This window comes from the organism of the source record quoted next, unplaced genomic scaffold (genome assembly GCF_019419815.1).
Source record: "Pyrus x bretschneideri cultivar Hongxiangsu unplaced genomic scaffold, Pyrus_bretschneideri_v1 Contig36, whole genome shotgun sequence".
Classification (NCBI taxonomy): domain Eukaryota; kingdom Viridiplantae; phylum Streptophyta; class Magnoliopsida; order Rosales; family Rosaceae; genus Pyrus; species Pyrus x bretschneideri.
Genome location: NW_025999679.1, coordinates 1483424 through 1505784, shown reverse-complemented (window position 1 = coordinate 1505784; position 22361 = coordinate 1483424). Strand labels below are relative to the sequence as shown.

At 39.7% G+C, this 22361-nt stretch overlaps 1 protein-coding gene across 1 annotated transcript; it reads right to left on the bottom strand.

Annotated features, from left to right (window-relative positions):
• Window positions 1-4767: 4767 nt before the first annotated feature.
• LOC103959417 (probable pectate lyase 8) lies at window positions 4768-9139 on the bottom strand. Its single transcript, XM_048592008.1, has 7 exons — window positions 8863-9139; window positions 8424-8477; window positions 7814-7888; window positions 6053-6695; window positions 5867-5970; window positions 5610-5748; window positions 4768-5514 (listed from the first exon to the last, which is right to left on the bottom strand). The coding sequence occupies exons 1-7, from the start codon at window positions 8964-8966 to the stop codon at window positions 5293-5295; spliced, it is 1341 nt and encodes a 446-aa protein (XP_048447965.1). The 5' UTR covers window positions 8967-9139; the 3' UTR covers window positions 4768-5292.
• Window positions 9140-22361: the final 13222 nt, after the last annotated feature.

Here is a 22361-nt window from a genome sequence, read left to right as displayed (position 1 = left end):
TCAAATTCACCTTTGGCAAAAATCGAACCTAAGACATCTCACTTACAAGTAAAGAAGAATATCACTACTGTAATATTAAGTGGCTGATTAGAGTAAATTATAATACCATTTTGTTACAAAAAGAAAAAAGAAAGAAAATGGACATACTTTGATTGGCAAGGCTTTTGTATTTTACATGGGAGCCCATTAAAAATCAAACATTAAATCTCTTACTTACTAATAAAGATAAATTCTAATGCATTAGCACGTTCTAAAACTAGAAGAACAGAATTTTATCACAAATGATCCGTTATGTTTTACCAACTGATCAGTTTGGTCGTTTATGTTTTAAACTCCAATTTGGACCTTTATTTATTGACATGGTCATTAATAAGCCTGAATGAAAACCTTAAAGCAGTGGCTATTAAAATAGCCTAGCAGCGATAGGTCCAAATAGTCTCTTGTAAGCCCAATACAACCCAAAAAGCAAAATTGCTTGTAGTGTTCCACCCAATAATTTGATCCATCCACCCGATATCAATGTTTGGATTGTCCCATCTCTTTTATTGGGGATAATACTTTCATCTTCTTACAAGAAGATTAACTTGCGAATAATATATTTTGATCATATAAAATTTAATATAACGAAATTTATTCATTTTTGAGTATTCACAAAAATATATATATATATATATATATATAAAACTGGAAAACTTGAAAATAATAAATAGAAATTACTCCTTTTTAATTAATTGCATTGATTGTTTATAATAATTTTTTTTTAAGCAAGCGGCCCCTTCGGAACTCAAACGGGCAGGGCGCTTTGTTTACTTGCAATACCTATAGTTCGCCTTTAGTTGGATGTATAAGTAGAGGGCACCATTTGCCCCGCACTTCAGAAAATTATGGATTAAGTAAGAAAAAAGTACATAACAAAAGAAGTGAGAAAGAAAAACTTGATTACAGGAACTAAAGGTTAGACCAATTACTTACTTTCGTATAGCTACACCTAAAAAAATTTATTCCGACCCCCTTTGCTTCCCCTTATCAATGTTTTCTTTAAGGCTTACCAGCCGAAGATAGGAAACAATTCCCTTTCCAGCTAGGCGCAATCGGAGCACTTTTAATGGTAGAACTCATCGGGATGAGGCAACTTTGTTCTAAAGGAAAGAGACATAAACTTTCCTTATATGTATAAGATTCATTTAATAGCCAAGTCGGAAGTTTGTACCACTCTGAAGTATTAATAACTAAGTTGAAGAGAGAGTGAGGCAGACCATAGACGAAAGTGAAGTATAGACTACTTACCGGAGTCCATAGGCCATTGTGATTTTATATTAGTTCCATTCTGCTACGTATATTTTAGACTGCACAAGAAACCGTTAAAATGACTTGCCCCAGCTGTAATGCCCACATTCAAATGTTTACTAATGTTGTGAACTTTGAATGCAGCAGCCTCAGCACAATGCCAACGGAATGTTGGTGGTTGATGTTATATGAAGATAGAGCCCATTTAAAAGTAGTAGAGTGACCTGAATGACAAAAGCAAAATTAGATTGAAATGAATAAGCACTATTTTCAAAGTGTATGGAAAGAAGAAATGAAAATTTTGCGATCAATTTGGAGGTAGGACACGAATTACTCGAAAAGAAAACTTATTCCTTCTAAACTAATCAGCTTCTAATCCCGTCAAAAGGAAAAATCATTTTACTCTACCTTCAAAATAAATTAAATTTCGAAAGTTATCAATTCCAATCCAATCACATGTATCAAACGAGGCCAAAGTTCCCAACTTTTAGTCTTAAAAAATGAAGGACAAGTTTTCCCCAAAGTTGTTTAAGATAGATTTGCTATATAGTACGTCTAATGGTATTTCTCTTTACTTGTAAGTGAGAGGTCTTAGATTCGATTCTTGCCAATGACGAATTTGAACCACATTAATGCTGGCACATTGTGAAGCTTAACCCATTCTCTCATCTCTGTAGTGTAGATCATATTGTTTGTCAAAAAAAATAAAATAAAAATGAAGAAGTAGATAGATTTGGGACTAGATGACGTATTTGATGTCAACTAGAGAGCAGTCGGTAAATGATCCAAATGTAGATTAGGGTTTGGTCTTTGGACAACCATTAAACGGCAAAAATCAACTTTCAAACTACTTTAACAAACATTTGAGTTTATGTGGAAGAGAAAAAAGTTTACATATGTTCACACAATTTGGAGACTTTTTTCTGCCAACCAAATACTCAAAATCCAAATTCTTACCTAAACTGCTAGCAAATAGGGCTGCCTCATCCATCTTCAAAAAAGTAAAAATACTTTAGAAATGTAGCTACCTATATCTATAATTCTATATAGTTTTGCACACATTACATTGTTAAGACTGTAAACTGAATCATTGATTTAAGCATAAATCAACATGATCAAGTGTTTTGGATTTGGATATGGACAATATAAGAAACTTACATTATTAAACAGTCTGATGAGAGAACATTTACGAAGATGAATACTAGTAGTCACTTCAACTATTTAGGTTACCATACCCACCCACCCTTAAGAGATCTTGTCTCTTGGAGTATGTTTAAACAAAAACTTTTACTTGTCCCTTTATTTTCCCTTGTCAAAGCAAAACGGGTGATGACCAATTAAACGACTTGACACGATTTCACTATTACCCGAGTGAGTGTCGGTGCAACAATCCTTAGTTCTTGGTTGGGCTGGCATTTCTTTTTGTGGATTTTGTTTTGTTTTGTTGAAATTGGGCTGTCAATTAAGTTTAAACAAAAAATCCAAAACAGAGACAAATTTGGGGGTTACCAATAAAATGTGAAAACCTAAATAACACGTAACTTTTATATTTTCAATGCTACGTTACAACCTCTAGCCTATCGTAATCTTAACCCGCTTCTCGAAAGTTGTTCTTTATACAACAATATTAGGAGATGAGGTTTTAGGCTAAATCACTTGATGAACCAGTCATAATTAGAAAATTGAACTTGTTATCTATGAAAGCTGAATTTGAGATATTTCATTTATAAATAAAGTATAATACCACTAATGGCTACTAAAACACATTTGGCAACATGATTTTAGCTCTATCACACAATCAATCACTTTAATACTACCATGTTTAGTTAGAAACTTTACGCTACTAGACTCGAATTCTCTTCTCAAGTCTTAAGTACTTACAAACTTTCACTCCTCAATGTTTTCTTGTCCACTAACTACTCTATATATATGTACTATTGTACTCATCGAGAAGTAAAGTCAATGAATCACTGTCAATTAGAATTATAGTTTAGTGATATTCCTCTTTACTTGTAAGAATATCTTAAATTCGATTATGTGTAAGTATATCATTGTAAGTGCATACACAAGTTTGGAAAGAGAAATTTGGATGGTCCCAATTGTCACATGCCAAATGGTCCCCGTCTCACATGCAATTGCAAAATGGTCATCCCAATCCCCCTCCCCTCCCCTTCCCCAATATGTTGATGGGGTTGCATCATCCATCATATGAAATAGGACGTATCACTGCCATTGTTTCCACTTATCTGCTATTTTACACACATTTCTGCGCCCACCTCCATGTTAGAAGAGGGGGGCATAACCAAAACATCTATTTCTTGCCCCATTGTTTCCACTTATCTGCTATTTTACACACATTTCTACGCCCACCTCCATGTTAGAAGAGGGGGGGCATAACCAAAACATCTATTTCTTGCCCCACAAGAAAAATGGGGGTGGGCCACATCATCCAGCATATGAAATAGGACGCATCACTACCATTGTTTCCACTTATCTGCTATTTTACGCACATTTCTACGCCCACCTCCATGTAAGAAGAGAGGGAGGGGGGGGAGCAATAACCAAAACATTTATTTATTGCCCCACAAGAAAAATGGTGGCGGGTCATTTGGGACACCGCATGGAATTGACAAGGTTCACTTGGAAAAAATAAATCCGTTGGGAATTTTAGGTTGCACTTAAATACGTGGCTTTCAGTTTCTATCTGTAGGTCTCGATCTCGATCGATTAGTCCTGGTTTGTACTTATACTATGTAAGGATTCTACTGCTTGGTATATCTGTGTATATACCAATTTCTGTTCCACAAATAATCCTAGCCTTCAACTCGGAATCTTTTTATTTGAGTAAACATCTCTTGCGATATAATATTACTTACACAACCACACGTTTGGTTTTTGTTCTGAAGTTTGATTTTTATCAACTAACAAAAAGGGAATTGTTATTATTAGCACTTTAAAATAATCATCATGCACTTTTTGCTCTCTTTTGTCTTTCGTCAAGGAAGAGTACAACATAACATTTGGAGTGCCGATAATAACTTCGAAAGAAAACCTGTGTTAGTTTTACAGAACCTATTCAATTTTCACTTGGAGATGGTGTGGGGCGTAGCCATCTTATCTTTTCATTCATGGATTATGGTGCACTGCATTTTGATGGGACAAAATTCCAGCATTAATTATCAAATCCGAGTCATGATTGATGATGATACGGTTATTGCTAAACAAATCCCAAATTAATTAAGCAAATTGGGTCTAGTAATTCATGATTTGGTAAGATGATGATGGGGAAGAAAGTTGAAGGAAAAGCTGATTGTGTTGGTTAATCACTTGATGTGATCATGTGGTGTGTTGGGGAGAGCACATGGAAACAGTAACGAGTGCCGGCAGAGAAACAAAAGCAAAAGTAAAAGATGGCTTCCATTGCCTTTGCACTTGCCAAAAGTAAAAGAAGAAAAAAAAGGTGAAATTAAGTAACAAAAGTAAGAAAACACGACTGCACTTGCTATTTCCTTTCATAACTCAAAGTTCGACACTCATATCACACTATTGCTTGCTTGCTTGTAAGACTCTGGACAAAAGAAAACCCACAAAATCATTCATATCCCTGTAAACCCAAATGTATGCAGAGAGGTAAAAAAAAGACTCACACTGATGGGAGGAGGAAGATTGACACACAAATGGTAGTTAGAATACCAAGGGATCAAACAGACCGAGACCACAAGGACAACGAAGAAAAATAAATGAACAACGCTTCTGTACCTGCTCCTAAAAATGGCGTTGTATTTTTCACTTGAAGCAGACCGAGGTTGACCAATAACACAAGGACAATCTGGGAGGGAGGGAGGGAGGGAGGGAGAGTGGATTGGACGATATGATGACATGTGTAAATAATGTACACTTGCCAAATTTTTGAAAAATGCAAAAGATTGGGGTAGAAAACAATGGAATATGTGGATGGAAATTGAGTAGTACTATATAATTTTGGTAAACTGGAAATATGAGATACTAGCAGGGGTGGCCTCTGCGGCATGGAAGTGCACCGGAACCTGAAGTTATGGATCCAACCATGGCAGATGACTTGGCTCCCAAGCTCGAGGCTCTGGCGTAGCTTCCTGAAGCTCCAGCTCCAGATGGAGTGAAGTAGGCACCATTGAGCAGCAGATCTCCTTCTGATCTCCAGTTCCAGTTCTTCCATTCAGTGGTAGCCGTCTCAACCCTCTTGGTAACCTTTACAATGTAATTCATCATCCCAATGAGCGGTTATTATGGTGGTAAACATGAACTAATTGAAACGCAAATATTATTAGTACTGCAATAAATACCTCCTTTGCAAAAGGGTTGGTTGGAGCAGCATATCTGTTGCCTTGGCTGTTGATGGTGGGATTTCCACTTCCACCAATGGCATACATTTCCCAGTGAGTGTAGTCGTTGTTCACGACATGGAAATACCCGTGCCTGCACCTGCATTGTCACAGTTCATGTCTTATGAGCATCGACACTAAAAGCATCGTACAACAACTTGGTATTTTCATATCTGCTGTCAACAAACCAAACCAACATTGACGAATTAACTACCTACCTAGGCATTCTTTGGATAAGTCCCTCTCCAAAGTGGTTGTAAGCAATTGTGACTTGCATTTGCTTGTCTCTGGTGTAGCTATCACTGTGGCCCAGCAGCATCACCTGATTTTGATCAATGTCAATATTACAACAAAAAGAATTCACATGGAAGTAAATAGTCGATTCAGAAGCATTTAAACTTCACCTCATTGTGGTGGGTCATGTGGTTGTTGGAAATGGTAATTGCAGTTGAGCCCATGACAGCATCAACTAGACCGTCAGCGCAGTTGGAGAGGGAATTGTGATCAACCCAAATATGGCTTGACCCGAAGATGGAGACAGCATCGCCATCAGCCATTGTCCGCCACCCAAAGTGAGAAGGCGAGCTCCTCACCAAAGCATTTCCTGTGGGCTTGCAGTCGTGGATGTGGAGGCCGTGAATGATAATATTTGTAACATATTGGATTGTGATGCATCCTCCGTTAGCAATGTGAACATTGACTCCGCGTCCATCAATGGTCTTGAAGCTGTTCATGATGAGCTCCTGCTTCAACTGTATCACCATGTCTCGCTTGAACACAATCCAGAGAGGCTCGTTCTGGATGACAGCATGGCGGAGAGTGCCAGCCCTGGGGTTAACGGGGTCATCATCATTAGGGTCGGTGACAACATAGAAGCGTCCATCGCGACCACCAATGGCATTCCTGCCAAAACCAATGCCACAGTCTGCAAGGCGCTTGCGGTTTTTGTGCCAGTTGGGATCACATCGCCAGCAGTCATCGACTGGATTGCCAGTTCCACAGGAGAAGTAGCCCAGCTTCCTCCTCTCAGTGCTGTTTCGGATACTCCTGCAATACCAACAGTGTTTCTACTGTCAACATTATAATCAAACATAGTTTAAGAAAAAATTAAAGTGAAATACTCATTAGCACTGAGATTAATCTATTGGAGGCAATTTCTGCCTACTTTCTTTCTTGTTTCGTCCTCTACTGTATTTGGCCAAATCCTGAGCACTAGAACGAGAGGGAAAAAACCAGTATTTTGTCCATTTGCGAGGAGGACAATTTGGTCTTTATCTCATCAGTCTAACGGATAGAAAAACTCCCCTATGATTTTTGTCCAGAAACAGAGTTCCTTTGGCAGCACATGGGTAAAAAGTAAAACCTATCACATTGGTAAAAAGTTTTACCATATAAACTGAGAGAGACTGTAAGATCAATAATTACCAAAACTACTACAACCAAAGATTGCCTGCCTCCACGGTAACAGTTAAAATGCCTAATTTGCAATTCTAAGAAAGAGAAATGTTAAGGAGACTCTCTCAAAGTGAAACTCTTTATGAATTCTCGATCACCTCATGTTTTTGGCATAATTCCCTGGTCAATATTATAAAACATTGTTTCAAAAACATGAAGTGGCGGAAAGTCTCACTTTCAAAGAGTCTTCTTACCACTTTTCTTCTAAGTAAATGTAATAGCCTATAGCCAATGGGTGGTGCCTAAACCTATCAAATTCATGAGGAAGAGAGAGAGAGGGCATAAAGGCTTGGGTGGCCTAATTTGAAGAAGTACGGACGGATCTCACCAGATTTGATTGGCATGAAAGAAAGGGAAAGTATATTCCAATGCAAATTGGCAAATGGGTCACTGAATTCTAATAACTTGAGGCATTTTTGAAAATTAGAAACTGGGTTAAATGTAAATTGGCAATTGGGTCAGTCAGTTTGGTTAGGTCCAAATTTCATAAGAGCACTATTAAGAGCTAGCTACCATGCCTCACCCAGCCCCTGAACTACCCCACCCACCATCCCTCAATGCACTCAAATTTCTACTATTCAAACCCAAAAGTAAATAAAAATTATGTTTTTCTTATCCTAGATTACCCCATGTGCATTTCCACAGTCAAACATGATCATACGTTAGAGAGAGAGAGAGAGAGAGAGGGGTAAATAGGTAAAGTTACCCACATGTCAACCATGGAAGCAATCTCTTCTGGGTCTTCAACTGCATGCTTGTTGAATCCTTGGTCATCCTCAGCCACTCTGTGCAAAAAGAAAAGAAAAACCAAAAACATCACTTTCACCCATAAAACCGTTGGATTAGCGTCAATTCTAATTTACTTGGCCAATGGGAGAGCGACACGTTTCGGTCGCGGGAGGTGAGTAGTTTAGATCAAAAGTAAAGGACAAACGACTGAGGAAAGCAGGATTTACAGTGAGTGTGTGTGTGCGAGTGCAGAGCTCGGGGCCACCGTTACTTTCGAGTAAAAACCGTTAATGGGCGTTTTGGTCGGCGACTGGTGCATATGTGGAATTATGGATACTAGACGAGGGTAATTCGGGAATTTGAAAAAGGGAGGAGTCCCAGCTCCTGGGCCATAACATGACGGAATAAACGGCTGAGATCTTTGGATCCAGATCTTGACGGTTGAAAATTTTTATTTTGCGGGTTTAGTGTAAGAACAAAACATCATCCACCGGCCCAAAATAACTGAACCGACAGGGCGACGGTTGAGATTCATCCACGTGGACAAGAACGAAGAAGAAAAAGGAATAAAGGTTTTGGTTGGGTACGGACCTGGCTGCCATTGACGAGTCGCTCGAGCTCTGCAACTTGTCTGTTCGTCCATTCCTGCACATTAACAAATTTACCAAAATAAACAAACAGAAACAAATTTGTAGGAAACTGAAGTACGAAATGTAACCAACACCCCCCAATATGTACGGACAACTCCAAGACCTCTCTCGCTCACTAAGTCTGAGCTCTTCCTATGCTTCAATGGAGTCGTCCACAACTCACCCCCTCCCTCCCACCCCTCAAAGTTATAAAATCTTCAGATTCTTGGTCCGTACTACAGTTTCTACTCAAAAAACAAAGAATGTAGGTCCAATTTTCCAGTCAGATACCCCCCCCATTGCCCACTTTCTCTCACTAAAGTTCACAGGAAATGTAGAGAGAGAGAGAGAAAGAGAAAGAGAGAAAGAGAAAGGAAGAGGAAGAAGAAGAAGAAGTGAACCTGTTGCGAGAGATCTCAGACACTGCAGCAGCAGCAAAGCAGAACATGAGAAGCACCGTCACGAACGCACCGACCCATTTCTTCTTACTATCAAACACCGCCATTGCTATTGCAATCCCTCTCTCTCCCTCTAAAACTCTCTCTCTCTCTCTAACTCTGTGTTTCTGTAAGGAGGAGGGAATGTGGGAGCAGAGAGAAATTAAAGACACGCACACACAAAAGAATGTAGAGAGAGAGAGCAGAGCAAAACAAGTAGAGTCAGAGAATGGGGAGCTTCCACAAACAATCACTCTCTTTATATAGACACCCCACTTTCTACAATGCACACCCACCCCCTCCTTCCTCCCTTCTAACGCCGTTTACAGTTAACTAACAAACAAACACCAAACACCAATTTTCACTGTTTGTTTCTTTTCGCTCCCCCGGATTAGGTTCTCTCTAACCCAACAACCAAACAACCCCGACCTCCTGCATTAACTGCCCCACCCCTCCATACTCCCTAGTACCGTCCGTCTTTGTTTTACTGCCAGGGATTTTCACCTTTCACTGCGTTTTACTGCGCTGCTCTAACCAACTTTTAACAGCACTTCTCCAGCTCAACGCTTTTTCTTGCCACGTCGGACGAGGCCGTTACGGGAGAGAGAAAGGTAGAGTACGGACGGGGGTCACGGGGACAGACGTCACGGTAATCTGCTGGTTTTGCGCTACGGATTAAGCTATTTCTTTTTATTACTTTTTTTCTATAACTTTTTAATTATTTTTTAATAATGGCGTGTTTGGGTCCAAATGTAATTTGAGGCGCCAATCACGGCCTTAAGAGCTTTCCTTTGACTGCCCCTCTGGGTTTCAACTTTCAAGTGGTTTAGAGGGAGGGACGTTTTTGCTTACAGCTTGTGTACACAACACTTTGTTGTGGAATTTAAGGGATCGTTTGGTGGCAGTTTTTTTTTTCTTTTTTTAATTTCTAAATTTTTATATAATTAAGTCTGGAATTTTATTAGATTTCAGTCTCTTTTTATTTTTTTTATTTTTAAGCCATTGATATTTTTAAACTAAGAGAAGGAGTAGTTCGGCACAATGTGCAGTCTAATTTGATATCAAATTCGCCATCCACGAAATTCAAACATAAGATTGCTCACTTCCAAGTAAGAGGAATACCACTAGACCGTAGTACTGAGTGGCCAATCTGTTGTTAATATTGAATGGGACTAATATAGCTTATTGTGACATCAGAGAATGTGTTTGTTTTTTGTACAAGCGATTTTACGGAAGAAGATATTGTTCTAGGCTTCTAGCCAACTTGGTTAATCTCATATTTGCAACATTAGCCAATAAATAACAAAGAAATTGTGTGCATGTTTATACACCATGTTAATATGAAAGCAATGAATTACAAGTTTACAAATTCACAATTGGCATCTTTTATATATGTGTGTGTGTGTGTGTGTGTGTGTGTATATATATATATATATATTCTCATGCTTGTTTTGGGATTTAACTAAAACAATCTAATTCCAAGCCCTGTTTATTGAAATGATAACATCAACGACATAACGGTCAAATATCGCCGATATAGCGATAAAATATTGACAACATGCTAAATACTGGTCATTTCAACAGTTAGACTTTGATTTTAGATCATTTCGTCGAAAATGTTTTTTTTTTTTTTTTTTTTTTTTGGGTGGTAAAGGTAGTGGGGTTGAGATATGATTAAAGCTTTCACGTGTAATGCAAAAACTCTGGAGTTGGTTTCATATTTGTTTTGGTAGGAGGACAAAAATTGAAGCCATCCATTTCACCTACAAATAATGCAAAAAAAAAAAAAAAAAAGCATTGAAATTTAATGCACGAGAAATTGTCACCAAAACTATGAAACTTTTTGGTACCACAATTAATTATCTATCCCGATCCCATCCATATTTTTCACCTTAAATTCTGAGGCAATTGTTTTAATCTTTTGTCACATCCTGATCCGGGCTCCATCACATCTCAGACTCGACTCCGCCGTAACACGATATTGTCTACTTTGGACCCCAACCACGGTCTCACGGTTTTGTTTTTGGGAACTCACACGAGAACTTCCTTGTAGGTCATCCATCCTGAGATTACTCTCGCACGAACTCGCTTAACTTCGGAGTTCCGATGAACTCTGAAGCCAGTGAACTCCCAAAAGGCCTTGTGCTATATGGAGGTGGGCATGTACATATAAGGCATATAGGATCCTATCCCCTGGGCAATGTGGGTCCTAACAATCTACCCCCACTCGCATCACATGACATAGTGGCTCTAATACCAAATTGTCACATCAGAACCCAGGCTCCACCACATCCCAGGCTCTACTCTGCTGTAGCACAATATTGTCCACTTTGGGCCCCGACCACGCCCTCACGGTTTTGTTTCTGGGAGCTCACACAAGAACTTCCCAGTGGGTCACCCATCCTAGGATTACTCTCACGTGAACTTGCTTAACTTTGGAGTTCTGATGAACTCTGACGCCAGTTATCTCCCAAAAGGCCTCGTGCTATATGGAGGTGGGCATGTACATATAAGGCATAGAGGATCCTCTCTCCTAGGCGATGTGGGATCTAACATCCTCTCTTTGAAGCAAGCATTTTTTTTTTTTATCAAACGATGTCATCTACACTAAAGGGGAGGGGGATGGGTTTAGCCTCATAATGGGCTAGCAATAATATAGTTCAAATTCTCCTTTGACGAGAATCGAACCTAAGACCTCTTGCTTATAAGTGAAGAGAAATATTACTAGATCGTAGTAACATTGAGTAGAAAATCCAAGACTTAACCTAAACCTAATCTTAACCTTACTCATAACCCATTACCAAGGCCGACCCTGAGAGTTTGGGGGCCGTAGGCAAGCCTTCCAATTGGGGCCCTATAGTGTACTGACGCCTGATGCTTTATACATTAATATGTAGAAAAAAATTTGCTAAATACATGAAAAGAAAAATATATTTCTATATCAAATATTATTAAAAATTAATATAAAAAAAATACACAAACACTATTTAAATATTACCTTTGAAAGGCCAAATATAAAAATAAAAAATTCTTTTAGATTAGGTTTCCTAATTGTATTTGGATGTTTGTTGGGAGTCTTTTGGGCTATTGCATGAACTTTTTAGTTAAATAATTAACAATATATATATATATATATATATATATATATATGAAAGAGCTGCTTTGAATTTCAAACAAGGGACAAGAAGCAACCACTACGGCTATTCCACTACGCCAGCATGTTTTCGGTGTCATCTATCTTACTTTGATAGTATTTATAATACAAATAGATATATCAAAAAAAATTTGGGCCCCAAAAAATCGAGGGCCTAGACGGTCATCTTACATGGCTACCCTCAGGGTCGGCCCTGCCCATTACTCCACCCTCCCTCACGACCACCTGCGCCATGCAATATTATGTCATTTTTTTTTCTTTTGAAATGAATCCTAAGAATATCATTTTAATTAACGGGAAAAAAGTATCGAGATTCGAATTTAAAATTTTATTGCTAAAATAAAATACCACTAAATGAAGAGCTAGTTGGACAACTTTCCACAAGCACATGACCAATGAGAAAACACAGAGACTTGTTGGTTTAATCTAAAGTTTGTTGACTCTAAAATTTACAAAACCTACGTGGCGCGTAGGCCGAGTAACTAATAAGCTAACTACGTCATTCGGTTGAATGCAGGGCGTGCCAACTCGTCGACCGAGGAGTAAAATTCGTTGATGTCGCGTTGAGCGCGTTGCTGACTTCTTTATCTTGCGACTGCGACCGAGGAAGGAACACTCTTGGTCTTTGGGTTCTAGAGCCTGAAGACAAGGCTGCTGGTTCTGCGAAGTTCACAAATCGTCGGCGCCCGATTCGGTCACCATGATTATATTCGTAAGAGTATAAGCACGTTGAATCGACACCAGACTATACGGACACAAATATTCAAAGATGATGTATGTCTTGATGGTGAACGTGGTTCGGCCGTCAGAATGCTGAACTCTAAAACTCACTTGTGAATATCTAATCATAAAATCATTCGGCGTCCGGTACGCCGAATGTCGTAACTCGTAACACCTTACTTCGCCGAGAAGACTGATAAGATGACCCCTGCCAATAAGGATTCGAAAACCCTTCTCGGCCGAGACTTGGATAGGTAACCAGTCAGCCTCGACGCAATGCTATTTATCCAAACTGAAGGTCCTCCTTGGTCGGCTGATTCTACGGCAACAGTGCTGTTTATCCAAACTGAAAGTGTTTGCCGGTTGTCTGATAGGAGCATATTTAGGCGACTTACTTAGCTTGTTTTCGTGCATCTATGTTGTTAATTCATAGTTGTTTTAGTAGTTTAAGCCATTTTCGTGTGTTTTTAGGTTCATATGGCTAAGGAAGCAAAAAGATGCATTTTGGAGCATTTTGGAGCAAAATTGGGCTTGGAATGGATAGCATATGATTGGAGCCAAAGTGTTGGACGAATTTGAAGGCCTTGTATTCATTTTGGACATAAAACAAAGGGCCTAGCCCATTCTCTCTTAAACCAACCCCAAGGCCATGCATTTCCTTCCAATTCCAAAGCCCACAATCACTTCAAAAGCCATGCAAAGAACCATCCATTCCATCAAAAACAATCCATCAATTCACATGCAAAACCACCATTAACACACATGCACCCAAACAAAGCCAACCTAGCTAACCCTACATGCATTCTTTATGCAACTCTTCATCATTCCACCATTCATTCTTTATTCCACAAACAAGTCACATGCATTTCCACCTTCCTACTTCATCATTTCACCACATTCTCCTTCTTTAACTCATTTCATTATTCATTCACTTTGCATTCATTCAATTCCACCCCACATGCACCCTTTATTCTTCATCATTGCAACCATGGCACATTTACACCAACAAAACAACTCCCATGCCATGGCCTACTCATATTCCCATTTCCTTTCCAACATCTCACATGCATTTCCACCTTCCTACTTCATCATTTCACCACATTTTCCCTTTTATTTCCACATGCAATTCTTCATCATTGCAACCACAAACACCTTAAACAAATAGCCATATACATCTCCACTCCTCCTATAAATACCCTTGCATTCATTCATTCAAGAATCATTCAATTCACTCTCCATTCTCACACCTCATTTCATACACAACACACCACAAACACACCATTTCCCAATCCTTGCCGTGAGTTCTCCCCTTCCATTTCACCACTCCCCATCCTTCCAAAACATTACACAACCATTCCCCAATCCATTCCACATACAAACACATCCCAAAACCCGTGCTTAGACCTTGTGCCGCAACAAAGAGGAGGAGAAGAGTGCTTAAACGTTCATACAATTCAAGTTTGAGTTGTTGGAATTTTTAGGTGCTTTCCTTTCCTCGATTTCAATGTTTAAATTCAATTCTCTTTGTCTTGTACGTATGAGGAACTAAACCCCCCTTAGCTAGGGGGGGATTCGAAATATATGTTTATGCTTGCAATATGATTTGATTACTTCTAATTAAGTTTCATAAGTTGTGGATTCAATTTGTTTAACTATTTGATTGATAACCTATTTATGTATGTTTATTGAGAGTGCACGCTTAATTTTCATGCATGAATATGACGCTAGAATATAAGTGAGTTTCACCTAATAGTTATGAACTTATATTCACAAGTAGTGGAGGTTGCTTATAAACAATCGCGTTAAATAAATTCTTGGCATAAGTTTCATGCAATCATAGTAACGAATGCCTTGTCAATGCTTATGGTTTTCAAAGAACGTAATGATTCTTACTTGTATCTCTATTATGCAATCATGTAGGGGACTTGTGGGAAATGTTTTGGGTTGTCGTATGCAATCATCCAATTCAATAACGTTAGGAAAATCTGAGGGTTAATTAGTGCAATCACGGTTAACCTGGGGCGTTGAGAATTCATGGTTTATTGAAAAGCAATTGGAAATCGTTTTATATGCAAGTATAACATGTATGGAGATGAACCCCTTAGCTAGCTTCCCATCCATTCATTTCCGTCACATTCATCTTTACAATCTATTTTGTTTCCAAGTATCCATTTTATTTCAATTTTCGTCCAAATCCAATCCCCCTTTATTTTGTTTAAGTTTTAGTCTTAATCTTTCTTACTTTTAGTTTTGCATTCTTCGAGTTTAGTATAGTGTTTTAAACTTGTTTTTACGTTTTTGAAGTCAAATCCAAGTGGTTAACAAGCCCTCCTAATCCCCGGTCCAGAACGATCCCTACTTATACTTATACTACAATTGTCAAAAAGAGGGTTTAATTTGTGTGCGCATAATTCTCGCATCAAATTTTGGCGCCGTTGCCGGGGATTAGCAACTTTGCTAATCTCTTGGATTGTTGTATTTTCTTTTGTTTTTATTTTATTCCAGATTCTTAATCTTGTTTTGTTTCTTGTTTTAGGTACTAGTTTATGACTCGGAGTTCTCATCTGATTCGTGAACCTATCTCGGTCTTTGACGCCGATTTCGAGCGAGAATTGAGACGAAAGAGAAAGAACCCAGAACCTAGCGAATCAAGTGAAAGCTCCGAGTCCGTTTCTGAATCTGAAGAAGAGAAACCTAAGACAACAGAGGGTGAAGTAGACATGGCAGCAGACAACCGAACAATCAAAGAGCTTTCCGCTTCGGGATTGGACAATGCCGCACCCCTATGTATTCAATATCCTAGGGCGGCTCTAGGCAAGACCGATGAGTTTGAATTGAAGTCAAGCTTGCTGCATCATATTCCTAAGTACCATGGGCTGTCCATGGAAGATCCAAACAAGCATTTGAAGGAGTTTGAAGTTGTATGCTCAAGCATGACACCCATTAATGTTGATGGGAATATTTTGAAGATGAAAGCTTTTCCATTCTCTCTTGTGGAAAAGGCTAAGGATTGGCTTTATGAATTGGCACCCGGGACAGTGACTTCTTGGGAAAGCATGAAGAGAGCGTTCTTGGAGAAGTTTTTCCCTACTTCAAGAGTCATTCTCTTGAGGAAGAAAATTAGCGGAATCCAACAAAGTCAAGGAGAATCTTTTCCGGCATACTATGAGCGTTTTAAAGCCCTTGTTGCATCATGTCCTCAACATCAAATGAAGGAGGAGCTTCTCCTTCAATACTTCTATGAGGGCCTTCTTCCCATTGAAAGGCAAATGCTCGATGCTTCGGCGGGAGGTGCATTGGTGGATAAAACTCCTATGGCAGCCAAGACCCTAATTGCAAACCGTGCTCTAAATGCACAACAATATGAAGGACTTGGACAAAGAGACCCCCCACGGCAACACCAAGTCAATGAGGTAAGTGCCATAACCGAACTTCAAAATCAAATGGCTAACCTTACTACGTTGCTTTCTCAGGTGGTGGAAGGTCCAAAAGTCAAAACCGTAGCTTCTTGTGGAGTATGCTCCATGCAAGGACACCCTACGGACACGTGCCCACAATTGATCGAGAATGGAGGGTGGGAGACACTCAATGCCGTGGGATATAGCAACCAATACCAATCACGTGGTGATCCGTTTTCTAATACTTACAATCCCGGTTGGCGTGATCATCCGAATTTCAAATGGCGAGATCCCCAACAAGGTCAACAACAAAGCGGATTTAGGCAACAACCCCCGGGTTTCTATCAAAAGCCGTTGGCACCACCACAAGCCCAAGCACAACCTGCCCAAAGCAATGTAGGTAATTCAAGTGATAATGATAAGATTTTTCAATTACTTACTACTTTGACGCAGGAAGTCCAAACTCAAAACAAAGAGAGGCAAATCCAAGACAAGAGGGTGGACAACTTGGAGAAGCAAGTGGGACAAATTGCCGAGTTCATGGGGCAAATTAGAGAACAAGGCAGATTACCTAGTTCAACCGTTATGAACCCAAGGGGAGGATTTGAAACCGCTAAAGCCATCATGTTGAGAAGTGGAAAAGAGGTTGGCACCACATCTACACCACCCACAACAAGTCCTAACGAAGAAGAAACGTTGCAACATGAAGAGGAGGTTGAAGGGACACAACCTCCTTTGCCGCAAGCACGCAAGGACCCAAATTCATCCAATGCATCACATTCGGCCACCAAAGGTAAGTTGGGTTCAAATTTGATTAATTCTAACCTTGTTCCACCCAATGTTCCTTTTCCTCACAGATTTTTGCAAACAAAGAAGGAGGAGCATGAGAAGGACATTCTTGAAACGTTTAGGAAAGTTCAAGTCAATATCCCGCTCCTAGATGCCATAAAGCAAGTGCCCAAATACGCTAAGTTCTTGAAGGAATTGTGTACTACGAGGAAGAGGGCGTCACACAAAGAGGTAGTAAGGGTAAGTGAGAATGTTTCCGCTGTTTTACAAAGAAAGTTACCACCAAAGTGCAAAGATCCAGGTAGCTTTACAATCCCTTGTATTATTGGTCAAACTAAGTTCGAACATGCTATGTTAGATTTAGGAGCTTCAATTAACGTCATGCCATACTCTATTTATGCTTCAATGAACCTTGGTGAATTGAAAAATGATGGTGTGGTTATTCAGTTGGCCGATAGATCTAATGCCTATCCCAAGGGCGTATTGGAAGATGTCTTAGTGCAGGTGAATAATTTGATCTTCCCGGCGGATTTCTATGTCCTTGAAATGGAGGAAACCACCCATGCTCCATCCTTGCCGATTCTTCTTGGGAGGCCATTCATGAAGACGGCCCGAACGAAGATAGACGTGTTTAAAGGCACTTTAACAATGGAATTCGATGGGGAAGTGATTGATTTTAATATTTCTGAAACTATGAAATTTCCTAATGATGATCACTCATGTTTCTCTATTGATATTCTTGATTCTTTGGCGCAGGCACACCTTGATCAATTACATGGCGATGCACTTGAAACGGTCATTACAAATGGCATCGAAATGAAGGACCACATAACACCCCTCGGCACACAATTGAATACCCATGCCGTGGCCTTTGATGAAGATGTGATTGAGATCGTGGCAGCCCTAGAGTCATTGCCACGGCTCCAAGGTAAGTCCCCTAGTCCAAATTCAATTCCAATTTCGACTAATAAGTTGCTTCCTTCTATAGAACAACCACCTACACTTGAGCTCAAACCATTGCCAAATCACTTGAAGTATGTGTTTTTGGGCGAGCAAGACACATTGCCCGTCATTATAGCTTCATCACTCACGGCACAAGAGGAGGAGAAATTGGTGAGGGTTCTCAAAGAGCACAAAGCAGCCATTGGGTGGACTTTGGCTGATATCAAGGGTATAAGCCCTACCACGTGCATGCATCGAATTCTCATGGAAGAAGGCGCCAAACCATCAAGGGAAGCCCAACGTCGACTCAACCCACCAATGATGGAAGTAGTGAAGAAGGAAATCATCAAGATGCTAGATTGTGGCGTCATCTATCCCATCTCGGATAGTTGTTGGGTTTCACCGGTCCAAGTGGTTCCCAAGAAGTCTGGAGTCACGGTGGTGAAGAATGAAGAAGATGAACTTGTGCCTACACGCATTCAAACCGGTTGGAGGGTGTGCATTGACTATAGGAAGCTCAATGCCGCAACAAGGAAAGATCACTTCCCTTTGCCATTCATTGATCAAATGCTTGAAAGGTTAGCTGGTCATTCTTTTTATTGCTTTCTTGATGGTTATTCGGGTTATAATCAAATTGTCATAGCGCCGGATGATCAAGAAAAGACCACCTTTACTTGTCCATTTGGTACTTTCGCATATCGTCGTATGCCATTTGGTTTATGCAATGCACCGGCCACTTTCCAACGATGCATGGTAAGTATCTTCTCTGATTATGTTGAAAAGATAATTGAAGTATTTATGGACGATTTTAGTGTGTTTGGAGACTCATTTGATGCTTGTTTGCATAATCTCACTTTAATCTTGAAAAGATGCATGGAAACTAACCTTGTTTTGAATTGGGAAAAATGTCATTTTATGGTTAAACAAGGTATAGTTTTGGGTCATATCATCTCAGAAAAAGGGATTGAAGTTGATAAGTCTAAAATAGATCTTGTACGTCACTTACCCTCTCCTACTTCGGTTAGAGAGGTCCGTTCTTTTCTTGGCCATGCAGGATTCTATAGGCGATTTATCAAAGATTTCTCAAAAGTTGCACAACCTCTTTGCCGCCTCCTACAAAAAGACGTGGCATTTGAATTCACTAAGGAGTGCACGGCATCATTCAACCAACTCAAGGAGTTGTTGACCACGGCACCCATTATTGTTCCCCCGGATTGGAGCCTCCCGTTCGAGCTTATGTGTGATGCGTCCGATTATGCTTTAGGGGCTGTTTTGGGACAAAGAAAGGACAAGAGGCCGCATGTCATCTACTATGCCTCACGGACGTTGAACGATGCCCAGTTGAACTACTCCACTACGGAGAAAGAACTTCTTGCCGTTGTCTTTGCTTTAGATAAATTTCGATCATATCTAATTGGTACTAAAGTAATTGTTTTCACTGATCATGCAGCTCTAAAGTACTTGCTCACCAAAAAGGAGGCCAAGCCCCGGCTAATTCGGTGGATGTTGTTACTTCAAGAGTTCGACATCGAGATTCGTGACAAGAAAGGAAGTGAAAACGTGGTGGCTGACCACCTAAGCCGAATGGTGCATAATGAGGAGTCCCTACCCATTGCAGAGACATTCCCCGATGAACAATTGCTGTCCATAAAGGTTAGTACACCTTGGTATGCCGATATAGTCAATTTTTTGGTGTCAAAACGTATTCCAAGTGAGTTCAATAGGCACCAACGTGACAAACTTAGGCATGATGCACGGTTTTATGTATGGGATGATCCTTACTTATGGAAATTTTGCCCCGATCAGATTACACGTCGTTGTGTGCACGATTCTGAATGTCATTCAATTTTGAGTTTTTGTCACACATATGCATGTGGAGGGCACTTTGGCACACAACGCACAGCCCTCAAAGTGTTACAAAGTGGATTCTATTGGCCTAGTATTTTTAAAGATGCTAAAACTTTTTGCTTAACATGTGATAAATGCCAACGAATGGGTGGAATTAGTGCAAGGGACCAAATGCCGCAGGTTTCTATCCTAAATGTCGAAATTTTTGATGTTTGGGGTATTGATTTTATGGGTCCCTTCCCTTCATCGTATGGTTTCATGTATATTTTGCTTGCGGTTGATTATGTGTCAAAATGGGTGGAAGCCAAGGCCACCCGGACTAATGATTCTAAAGTGGTTACAGATTTTATTAGAACTAACATTTTTGCAAGGTTTGGAATGCCACGAGTAATCATTAGTGATGGAGGGTCACACTTTTGCAATCGGACCATTGAAGCGTTATTGAGGAAATACCATGTCACCCATAAGGTTTCTACACCTTACCATCCTCAAACGAATGGCCAAGCCGAGGTTTCCAACCGAGAGATCAAGCAAATACTTGAGAAGACCGTTGGGCCAACAAGGAAGGATTGGAGCTTACGGTTAGATGATGCACTTTGGGCGTATCGTACGGCGTATAAAACCCCCATTGGGATGTCCCCCTTTCGACTTGTCTATGGCAAGGCGTGCCATCTTCCCGTGGAGTTGGAGCATAAAGCTCTTTGGGCCGTCAAGAAGTTCAACATGCACTTAGATGAAGCGGGAAGCCATAGGAAATTCCAACTGAATGAGCTTGATGAAATACGGCACGAGGCGTACGAGAATGCAAGCATTTACAAGCAAAAGACCAAAGCTTTCCATGACAACATGATCCGTGGGAAATCCTTCTCCATTGGGCAGAAAGTGCTATTGTTCAATTCCCGTTTACGTTTGTTTCCCGGAAAGTTACGTTCCAAGTGGATTGGACCGTTTGTTGTTACTAATGTTTTTGTTCATGGTGCAGTCCAAATCCAAAGCTTGAAAACGGGACATGAATTTAAGGTGAACGGGCATCGTTTGAAGGCCTATTATGAGAACTTTGTGGAGCACACTGTGGATGACACCCCCTTGGGTGCCGTGGGCTCCAATCTAGAGTGATTGGGTTCTTCGTCCGGCTGTACGACGTTAAAGCAAGCGCTACTTGGGAGGCAACCCATGCATTCAACAACGGAAGACCTAGAAAGCACTCCAATTCCAGATTTGCGTTCCTAAACTCTTCTCTTTGTTGCTATTTCGTTTCTGCCATGTTAGGTTGTTTAGTTGTTGTTTTGTTTGTTTACTTGTTAATTGTGTGAGTCTATGCTTGAAACATTGAGGACAATGTTTGATTTAAGTGTGGGGGGGGTAACTAAAGTGTTTTGATGCAAATTCGTAGGGTTTTGTCCACCATAACTTCTAATGTTGTTTCTTGCTGTTTTTAAAATGTTTCTAAACTGTTTTAGCGTGTTTTGACTTAAAAATTCGAAAATCCCATAAAAAATTTGAAAAATTGTTTTGAAAAACCCAAAAAGAGTTGTTTTAAAGTTGTTTTTGTGTGTGTGTTTGTGTCTTAGGGTACCTTCCAACACAATGATAAGGATTTGGTTTGTAAGTGCATGACTATTAAAAAGAGTTATAAACATAGAGAAAAGTTTGATTTACTCTTGGTATATGCTTGGTTATGGTTATAATGTATGACTTCACATGCAATCATAAAAGAAAAATTCGTTTTTGTAACATGCTTGAAGGAAGGAACTCAAACAAACGCTACAACCCTGAGAGACTTGAGCCTATAACGTTCTTTGGAGAGTATAATCTGTGATTTCTTGTTTTCTAAAGTCGTTGCATGATCTCATTATTCTTTGCTTGGTTACTACTTAGAAGGCGTTTCATCATATAGTTCCAAATGCTAGAACTCATGTCCATTTCATTCAAAGCATATTATTGATTTGCATAACACATATTCAAGATGAAGTTGTGTAGTGACCACCATCAAAGCCAAAAAGCCATGTGCCCTTAACTCATTTTGTGTTTAAGTTTAACCCCATTGAGCCATGTTAGCCCATGTTCTTTGTTAACCCACTTTATCCTCACCTAACCTAGAATATGACCGTCCTTACCCTTGTTCTTGAAGCATAGTAAGCAATGAATTCCTTTTGATTAAGGTATTGCAGAAAATAAGTGTGGGGGAAAGAGTGTTTATGTGAGTTGATGTGCCATAGGCACGGCCAAAAAGAAAGAAAGAAAAAAGAAAAAAAAAAAAAAAAAAAAAAAAAAAAAAGAGAGTTGAAAAGTATTGTTGGTTGAAGTAAGGGCCCAAAACAATAAATTAGGCCCTAAGAGTTGTTGAATCTCCCCCTTATGTCTAAAAGTTGATTTCTGCATGCCAAGTGAATTCTAAGCCTTAATTTCATTACTTTGCTTGCTATTGTTTAAAGAACTTTTGTTTATCCCTACCTTTCCTTGTGAGCCAATATCCCAAGCCCCGTTACAACCCTTGACTTCTATCTTGAGTGTTGTGCATTTCAATTGTGGAGTTTGAATTTGGTATGAGCATATGGTGTCACTGGTTCTCGCGTCTAAGTAGTAGCATTCCATTCATGAGATCATATCTA

Coding starts and splice junctions, on each gene's coding strand:
- LOC103959417 (XM_048592008.1), bottom strand. CDS start 8,966: ATGGCGGTGTTTGATAGTAAGAAGAAATGGGTCGGTGCGTTCGTGACG. Junction 6,696..7,813: donor ATTGCTTCCATGGTTGACAT/GTGGGTAACTTT, acceptor TTGGTATTGCAG/GAGTATCCGAAACAGCACTG. Junction 5,515..5,609: donor CCAACCCTTTTGCAAAGGAG/GTATTTATTGCA, acceptor TACATTGTAAAG/GTTACCAAGAGGGTTGAGAC.